The sequence below is a fragment of the Adiantum capillus-veneris genome, chromosome 13 (assembly GCF_014529385.1).
Source record: "Adiantum capillus-veneris isolate H3 chromosome 13, ASM1452938v2, whole genome shotgun sequence".
Lineage (NCBI taxonomy): Eukaryota > Viridiplantae > Streptophyta > Polypodiopsida > Polypodiales > Pteridaceae > Adiantum > Adiantum capillus-veneris.
The window spans coordinates 87,148,403-87,158,473 of NC_140943.1; the positions used below are offsets into that span (position 1 = coordinate 87,148,403).

Genomic DNA, 10,071 nt, shown 5'->3' on the forward strand with positions numbered 1-10,071 from the left:
GTAACTTATGATTATAATAAGTGTGGACTTCCTTTCCACCTACCTCTATTCCCTAATTCCCACATGGACCCCTTTTTACCTATGCAAGTCTCAACATGTGTCTATTCCCACCTACCTATAATTCCCATGTGATGGATAATCCCCACTCCCTCAACTTGTATATAAATCCCATTAGCTACCCTCATTTGCAACAAGGTCTTCACTCTCCATTCAAGTGCAATCTATTGTCATTGCTCTATTTCTATCTTGCACTCTCTTATGTCTTGACATTAGCATATTAATTAATAGTGATATTAATCACATTTAAGTTAATCTCTAAATTCTCACATGGTATCAGAGCGATAGAGCTTAAGATTAATTTTTCTAATTAGCGCTAAGAGTCTTCCATCCCTCTAGCCCACACTCGAAGCCTCACTCTCCATTCTTTTCAAGGAATCCGGAACCTCGAAAGATGGCCGAGTTAGCTTCTTCATCTTCCGCATCCACCTACAAGCCCCGCTACATTATCGACAAGCTTAACGGCACTAACTACCAAGTGTGGAAGATTTGGATGGAACTCTACCTCACGCAGCTGCAACTTTGGGACGTCACGTCAGGAGTCGAAGAGCAACCTGACCATCCCGAAGACCCCAAAGACAAAGATTCAACATACTTCATCAACACCGATAATACTTGGCATAGTAGAAACAATAGTGCCAAGATGGAGCTCATTCTCCATTGCCAAGATCGGCAAGTCCAAATGGTAAAAAAGCTAACTACTGCTAGCACCATTTGGAAGTTCTTCAAGAAGAACTACGAGCACACTGACCTCGTCTACCAAGTTTCCTTGATCAAGAAATTGGTAAACACTACCATGCAAGAGGGTCAGTCATCCTCCAAGTTTTTGGAGACGTGGCAAATACTTCTAGATGAAGTAATTATCTCAGGGCTTGCCATCCTTGAAGAGCTTGAAAGTATGCTCTTATTGGCTTCTCTACATGCATCATGGAGAGCCTTTATCACTACACAAGCCACTACGGCTAACTTGCAGCTACAAAATCTTGTAGCCAAGATCCATCAGGAGGAAACGCTTCGCGACCACACTAGCAGCTCGCAGAAGTCCACGGCACTTGTCACTATGACAAGAAACTCACGCCCTTACAACGGCAAGAAGCCTCAACATTCGGGCCCTCCTCGACAACACAATAATTCTGGTTGAAAGTTGCAATTTCAAAGCCACCACAATCACCAAAATTCAAAGCAATGCGCCAATTGTCATCGCTTTGGACACCTCACAAAGGACTGTCGACAACCACGCAATCAAGGTAATTGTCCTATCTCTCACCCTAATCTATATCCTTCTTACCCTCAAGGGGGGACACGCCATGGCCAACCATCTCCTTTTATTTATGGTCAAGCTCATTATGCTGACATATCTACTTATGATAGCCCATTTTATCCTTTGCAACTATATGCCACCACTATAGCTACTTTATATCCCAATATCTGGCTACTTGATACGGGCGCCACCCATCATATGACATATCACCTACACTGGCTATCCAACATCACTTATCTAGAACACCCTCTAGAAGTATGCCTCGGTGATAACAACATCCAGCTCGCCAAAGCCTATGGAGATGCTGTCATTAACCTACCTAATGGTCTACACACCACTATTTCTCACGTATATTATGTCCCTGGTCTCAAGAAAAATCTCATCTCTGTCAGCGAGCTAACTGACAACAGCATCATCATCAAATTCGTGCGAGAAGGCTGCCACATTTCGGCACTAAACAAAGATGGTCAGTATGTCACACTTTTGGTCCCCAAAACTGGGCGTCTTTATCCATTGGGTGACTCATCGCCTACACATGCATCTGCATCATCCATAAAAACACAAGAAAACACACTCAAATGGCATTATAGACTAGGACATATTTCTCAACATGTTTTGCACCAACTCACTCATCGCCAACTTGCACTAGGTCTTCCCAAGCACCTCACTCACATCACACTTTGTGAGGGCTGCATTCTTGCTAAATCACATCATGTCCCATTCCCCACTTCATCATCACTAGCCACTGCACCTCTCGACCTCATCCACTCTGATGTTTGTGGCCCATTGCCCGTCAACTCCCTCACTGGCAATAAGTATATGCTTACTTTTATAGATTATTTCTCAAAATACACAACTACTTACTACATGGCCGAGAAATCCTCAACCTTCTCTCATTTTTGTACATTCAACGCATTAGTTGAGACTAAACATGGCTGCCATATTAAAACTCTCCGCACAGATCATGGTGGGGAATACACTTCTCATGCATTCAAAGATCTATGTCTTTCTGCTGGTATTCGACATGAATTCTCCATCACCGACCACCCACAACAAAACGGTCGTGCCGAGCGCAAGAATCGCACACTATTTGAAGCTGCTCGTGCCATGCTTCTTCAAGCTAGCCTCCCAGACACCTATTGGGAAGAAGCTACCGCCACTGCATGCTACATTCAAAACCGCATTCCATCCACCCGCAATCCTACTACTACACCCTACACCCTCTGGCACGGTCACCCACCTCATCTTGGCCACCTTCGCATCTTTGGAAGCATTGCATACCCACTTGTGACGCAACCTTTATCAAAACTATCACCACGTGCTCAACGCACAACTTTTGTCGGCTATGGTGATCGCTTTGGCATCAAGGCATACCACCTCTATATCCCAGACCATCACAAGTTTATCTTTGCCCGCACCATCGTCTTTGATAAAGAATTCATCATCTTAGGCAAATCTTCTCATCAATCTTTGTTGACGGCCTCACCCACACACACACACCCATGCAAATTTCCCACCCTTCTAGGCACAACCTTGAGCCTCCCTTAACCATCCAAAGGCCTTTCCTCATTGCCCATCCACCTCCTCGTGTCTCGGCGCATTCTCATGCACAGCCAATCGGCAACACTCCAGCACCACTCAACACTATGCCCTCACTTACTATATATTACGACCCCTCTAGCCCCATCTCTATTTCAGGATATGTTGATGCCAACTCGGCTGGCGACGACCCTCGATGTTTTTCTACAGGAGGCTATGTATTCACTTTGGCTGGTGGTCCAATTTCTTGGCAAACCAAGCGACAATGTTCTATTGCAAGTTCTTCTACTGAAGCGGAATGCGTTGCTACTGCTCTTGCCTCCCGCGAGGCTCTTTGGATCTCTAAATTGATCAACAAATTGAATCTACCCTTCAATATCTCGACTGATCCAATCACTCTTTTTTGTGATAATCAGTCTACCATCGTACTTACAGAATCACCTTCCTTCTCATCCAAGCTCAAACACATTAAGATAAGCTTTCATCTATTGAAAGAATTAGTCGTAAATGGCTTCACCAAGCTAGTGTATGTTCCATCTGCAGAAAATTGACCAGACTTTCTCACCAAGTCTGTGCCCGCCACTAAACAAACAGCCTCATCGCGTAATTTGAGTTTGATCCCTACCGGATGAACTTCTCATTGAGGGGGGATAGCATGTATCTACGACATGGCTACTTCACAAAGCTCTTTTGTTCATCAATCTCAATATTGTTACAACGAGAAGTCCACCCTTAAGGGCGGATGTAAAAGTAACTTATGATTATAATAAGTGTGGACTTCCTTTCCACCTACCTCTATTCCCTAATTCCCACATGGACCCCTTTTTGCCTATGCAAGTCTCAACATGTGTCTATTCCCACCTACCTATAATTCCCATGTGATGGATAATCCTCACTCCCTCAACTTGTATATAAATCCCATTAGCTGCCCTCATTTGCAACAAGGTCTTCACTCTCCATTCAAGTGCAATCTATTGTCATTGCTCTATTTCTATCTTGCACTCTCTTATGTCTTGACATTAGCATATTAATTAATAGTGATATTAATCACATTTAAGTTAATCTCTAAGTTCTCACAGGTACTTCATCACCATCGACTGGATGTGAGACATGTATCTCAGCAGCGTTTTCATCTGCTCTTCTTGGGCAGGTACATCAGCATTTTCATCCGCAGCAGGGACAGGGACTTCATCTTCCTTTTTATCTTCTGCATCGACTGCAGGTTCATTGTCCAGCAACAGGTCGGCTTCACGGCATGTATTAGCCATTGATTGCGGTTGCACATCTGCATGAAGTTGGGCAATAGCAGGTCCATCTGCAAAGGGAAATTGCACTCGAAATTTCCTACTTTGAAAGTCATGTCTGGCATCACCATCATTGGCGGAAATTGTGGCTACATCAGGGTTGACGGCAGTGCCGGTTGCAGGGTTGGTGCCACTTGCGGTTGCCGAAATGGCTGCATTGTTGGAGGCTGCACTGGCAGTAGATGAGAAACTGGCCACAGCAGGTATTATGGCAGCGTTGGCGTCAGCAAGGGCATATGGTTTGTCCATTGATTCAGAAGCATAAAATCTTTCGAACATGGCGAGGATTCTCTCAGGAGAATGATGCGCATTGGTTGGAGTTGGGCATCCGGCCGTGGGATATATTTGAGCAGCGGAAAGAGGGACTTGGAGAGTCGCTTGTGGAGGGGCTGCATTATTGCCTTCAGCAGCACCACAGAGGGTGTGATTAGAGAAATCATCGCCATTGCCAACAATGGGCAAGAATTGCAGGGCTCTCTCATTTCGTGCAGGCTGCAGGTGCAGCGTGGAAATTGTTGAAGCCTCGTGCATGGTGCCATGCAGGATATCGTCGACAGACTGAAGCTGCACCAGGTCCCGGACCCGGCGATTGATACCATGTTGACAGGATGGCCCAGGAGGGTGTCCACTATCAGAGGCAGCGTGGTAAGGCATTAGAGAAGGAGAGATTACATTATTGTGTGTGTGTGTGTTACACAGAGAAGGAGAGAGAGAAAGATACACAGAGGTAGAGAGAGACACGAGACACGATAGGGTGCAATTGAGTGGTTGTGATGATTAGATTGATTACAGGGTAGTTAAATAGGCATGTGAAGTGAGGTTTGAATGGGTACTCAAGTCTCTTGAATTCTCGAGGCAGTAGGCTGGAGTTAATTATTTTTAATTCCAGTAATTTGGCTATGGAAGGCTTCGTTCGTCCTTATCACGCGATGCCTTTTCGGACTACTGGTGAGATCGGATGATGTAACTGCTTCTCTCCCATTATAATTAAGCCAAAGATCAGCGGATGATACCAATTCCTAATTGAAGAGCTCACCACGTTAATCTTTGTAAGGCATGGGCAAGAGTGTCCAGAGGGCGAGCACCTCATGGACAGGGCCAAGAGGGTAAAATTGGGAGTCTGCCCGCTCTTCCACGATAAGAGCATAGCAGGAAGTACATGCATGAACGGCGTCTGATCCCAAGATGGTGAAGTGAGCCAACGCGTAAGCATGCCATATTGACCCGCTATATTGATGATCATCAGCTGGGGCTCGTTGAAGCAGCACCGCATTAACAGAGTCCGGTGCCTGGCTAAAATGGTAATGCGGGTTCATGAATGCCGCAAAGTTGAGCGGGTCAAGCATCCTAAACCCCATTCTACCTTCGGATCAGCATCCGCCCCACTGTCGAAAGGCCTAATCGCTATCTGCACCGTTGGCGCTTTCGACCTTCCCGGCTTCTTCAATCCGGCTGCTTCCAGTTTTTGACAATGCCAGCACTGTAGCTCAGCTGAGGACTCGGGCCGCCTCCATATTCTCTCCCTGATCACGAGCATGTTTGTATCTGTCAAGGATGCACTTTGCAACGTCCTGTACACCCAATATATCATTCAGTTGCGGTAATTGTTTGCCAGAGCGTCCATCGCCTTCAGAGGAAGATGTCCGAGAAAATAACCTGCGAAGCATTTGCGCGATATAATTTCCTCTAATCCATTGTTAGTGTCGATTGTGCTTGCCAATGGCTCTACATAGACTGGCCTATCTTGCGATGCGAGAACGGGCCGTGGCACTACGCGATGCACCGTCTGGTTCAGCTGCACTGCTAATACTGCAATTAGTGTGTTGGCCTCCTATTCCACATCCTCATCTCCTTCCACCAGAACCTATATCACAGAGAACTTTGTTCAAACGGGCTAGCATGTTGCCCCCGTTGTTTTGGTTCTGCCAGATTTGAAATGCATCCCTGAACACTTTGGGCGACGACAGCAAAATGGCTGCCACCAACTTGTCGTCCCAAGCATAGCAAGGCGGCTGCGCCGCACTCGAGTGGACCAATGTAGTAAGTGTCTGTTGCCGAGCAACGAGAAACTGCGCGTTATTAATTATTGGCACAGCCCTTTTGGTCAAGTTTCTCTGCACATTGGCTACCGCCCAGTAAACCTGCGCAAAAGCAAAGGCAGACATTGGCATTGTGACAGCATAATGGGCATGAACTGCTATGGTATCATTTGACTGAAATCGAGCCAATATTAATGTGGGCACATCAATTTGCAGAAGCGGATCCTGATCGGTGTTGTCTTCAGTGCTACCGCTGTGCCCACGTGGTGCCAGCTCGGGATAATATAGGCCACTCGGTAGCTGCCGAAATTCGTGCCTCATGACTTGTTTGAACTCATGTGAAATTAAATACTCATCCTTCCTATCTAGCAGACTCTGTTGGAGGCTCAATTGCTTCGGACTCTGCAACTTACAGAAGAGATGATAGAGTTCCATCATACAAGATGCCATCCCTTTCAAAGACTCCATAGTGTCAGCTGCGCTTGCTGGCCGATGCTGCCAATCTGAGCATGATATTTGCACCCATCCGATGAGGACTGATCCGTCTTCTGCGATGAACGATGAAGGCAGTAATTTTGCATCGCACAACATCAGGTGGAGATTCCTGTCATTTCTACATAGGAAAGAGAGCATGGCAAATGCACATGTCAGTAGTGCAGCAAGCGCTCCATCGGTGGCCTCTGACGTGAATAGACCAAAGCCACCATCCCCTAGTGCATGCTCCACACGGGGCCATGTGCGCAGCGCAGCTACTGGGAGGACTCGATCTTGTTGCAATGCCCATCGCAATGCAAGCGATGAGTGGCAATTTTCGCAATGCATCGCGTGTGCCATGAAATTCTCGAAAACTTTGTCGGCTTCATCACCACCCCATATTGTGCGGCCTACAGTTGGCCTAAAAGACTCCTGTTCTGACATCCTGGGTAGCAGCACAATCACTGGATTGAAGAGAAATTGCATGGTTGCAGCAGCACCCCACCATTTCTGACTATCAATGTACTGCCTTGAGGCAAGCTTATCAAACCACACCGCCTTGTCTGCGATGATTTGCAGCGGTACTAGAGCATTCAGTACTTCATCAACCTCGTTTGTCCAAGTAGCTGGAGGTTTTTTACCACCTGCGTACTGCACATAGGACACAACTGCATAGCTCTCTGCATTGGAGGTCCAATCAAGGGCCACCCCTGTTTTTTCTGGGTTGTATAAAGCCTCCCATGTTTCATCCAATACATCTTTTGACAGTGCCCCCACGGGAGCGTAGCCAAGCGGGATTCTGGTGCAGCCAAGCCAGTTACATTGTTGATTTCCTCCTCAGTAAGCCAAGAGGGATTGGGAGTGTGCACGTCTAACCAGCTGCTTTCTGGCCAGAGCCTATTACATCGATGCACATGATTGACTTTGCGGGCAAGATTCTTTACAAATTTGTCGGAGGCAATAATATTGGACAGAGAGGGTGTCCTTCCAGCACAGGTATACCTAGAGTGTAGTGTTGGCAATAAACAAAATACACGTAATCATTATTATTTTTAAAGCAGTTACATCACTAAATAATGAATAATCAAAAGGGCGCAACTGAAACGTCAGAGCCCTCACGATGGGTCGTGAGGCTCCTTCTTGTATACAGATTCACGTACACATCTAATATACACACACAGAACTGTTCGCCTACAACAAAGTCTCTGTCTTCCTGTGTTTCTACTCTGATATGATAAGTCTCTGATTCTGTACATTATAAGTGTGATGAATTCTGAAGATACCTATGTACAGTAGTTGTCTACATGGTATCAATCGCTGACGACTACTGATTCTCTTTTTTTGTAGCCCTCTCGCTTCCTGCTGCAGACATAGCCTCTTGATTTGATCCGGACTTATCAAGGAGTCATGGCCGCAGCATCCACGTCTAGTTCTTTATCCAAATTTCACCAGATAGAAAAGCTTCAAGGCAGCAACTACCTTCCATGGAGCCTACGCATCAAGATGATACTGGAGAAAGCAGGTAATTGGGGCGTAACTGATGGCTCGGAACCTGACCCTGCAAAACAACCTGTTGCTCCTGGTGCTCAACCACCGACTGATGCGGAGAAAGCAACATGGAAGAAGAAAGATCTCGAGGCCCGAACTGAGATTGTCCTGCACCTCGGCGACCGTCAACTTCAACTAGTTCGGACTTTGGAAACTGCTCATGAAATGTGGACGCTACTCAAGACACAGTATCAACAGACGAATGTGGTATCACGTGTCTTCCTACACAAGCAGCTGAATGACATTCAGATGGTTAACTATCCTACTACAGAGGCCTTTCTTGAAGCCTGGCAGTCGGCCAACGACCATCTTCTTATTGTGGGACTGCTCTTACCTGATGAGGTCCAAGTAAATATACTCCTTGCTGCTTTACCTGAAACATGGCAATCGTTTATTTCCCAACATTCTAATACACCAAATCTACCATTAACTACCTTGATTGCTCATATAAGGCAGGAGGATCAAATCCGCAATAAGGGAAGGAGCGTTCCAACATCCACGGGCAATCCTCCAACTGTCCCTCTTGCCATGCTCGCTGGAGGATCTCGATCCCTTCCCCGTTTCCGATCAAGGCAATTCAGCTCACGCCAATCACATCTGGTCAATCCCACAAGTCCACAATCTCGCACATCCTTCTTCTCTCGCTCATCACGCAATTCAATGCAGCCTCAATTCAATCCCTCTCGCTTTCGCAATCCAGTGCAAGCCTCAACCTCTGCTAACTTTGTCCCAACTTGTACTTATTGTCATCGCCAAGGTCATACAGAGCGGCAATGTCGCACTAAAAGGCGTCAACATCGCAGCTCCCACAATAGGCGCCTAAATGCGAATATGGCTTATCAAGCTGATGATTTGAGCGAGGATCTTTCCTCAATGCATCTCTATGCTGCTATAGCTGCACAACCTAGTGATACCAATGTTTGGTATCTTGATACTGGTGCCACCCACCATATGACAGGAACTCAAGAATGGCTCCATGATTACCATCAAGTCACCTCACCACTTGAGGTTCGTCTTGGTGATGATTTTCTTTATCAAGCTGCGGGAAATGGGTCTGTACATTTGCGGCTACCAAATGGTACAACTACTGTGGTTACCAATGTCTATTACATTCCTGGCTTAGCCAAGAACCTTCTTTCAGTCAATGAGCTGACAAGCCATGGCACTTCTGTGGAATTCCAACACAACTACTGTGTCATAAAGACACCTTCTACTTCAGGTGTTCCTACACACCTCATATGCCCCAAGAAAGGGCGCTTATATCCTCTTGGGCTGTCTGTTATACGCCCTCCAATGGCGATGTATGCTGCTACCGGCTCTGAAGCCGAGGAAACTCTACGATGGCATTACCGCTTGGGCCATCCGCATGTTCAAGCCATGCGCACCCTACAAACAAATAAGATGGTGACGGGTTTTAACCCTAAACTGAGCCCTATATCACTGTGTGAGGCGTGTATCTTTGGCAAAATGACACGCAGCAAGTTTCCCAGATCCAAAAGTAAGAGTAAAAAGACCTTTTGGACTTGGTCCACTCAGATTTATGTGGGCCCCTTCCAACTACTTCGATTATAGGGTCTAAGTACATTCTTACTTTCATTGATGACTGGTCCAAGTACACCATTTTGTACTTCCTAAAACAGAAATCTGAGGTGCTGACTTGTTTTCAACACTACAAATCTTTTGTGGAACGGCAACTTAACAAGTCTCTTCGCAGTCTTCGAACCGATAATGGTGGCGAGTATGTCTCGAACGCTTTTCAATCCTATTGTTCTGATGAGGGCATTCTCCATCAATTCACTGTTCCCTACTCACCACAACAAAACGGTGTCGCAAAGAGAAAGAATCGCAC

The 10,071-nt window shown here is 46.2% G+C and overlaps 2 protein-coding genes across 2 annotated transcripts; both read right to left on the reverse strand.

The window, feature by feature from the left end:
- Nucleotides 1-3,929: 3,929 nt before the first annotated feature.
- LOC147444397 (uncharacterized) lies at nucleotides 3,930-4,839 on the reverse strand. Its single transcript, XM_086527848.1, has one exon. The coding sequence runs from the start codon at nucleotides 4,813-4,815 to the stop codon at nucleotides 3,931-3,933; it is 885 nt and encodes a 294-aa protein (XP_086383974.1). The 5' UTR covers nucleotides 4,816-4,839; the 3' UTR covers nucleotide 3,930.
- Nucleotides 4,840-4,871: 32 nt separating this feature from the next.
- LOC147444398 (uncharacterized) lies at nucleotides 4,872-8,736 on the reverse strand. The gene is made up of 5 exons (XM_086527027.1): nucleotides 8,557-8,736; nucleotides 8,245-8,376; nucleotides 7,958-8,036; nucleotides 7,619-7,676; nucleotides 4,872-7,473 (listed from the first exon to the last, which is right to left on the reverse strand). The coding sequence occupies exons 1-5, from the start codon at nucleotides 8,602-8,604 to the stop codon at nucleotides 6,006-6,008; spliced, it is 1,785 nt and encodes a 594-aa protein (XP_086383153.1). The 5' UTR covers nucleotides 8,605-8,736; the 3' UTR covers nucleotides 4,872-6,005.
- Nucleotides 8,737-10,071: the final 1,335 nt, after the last annotated feature.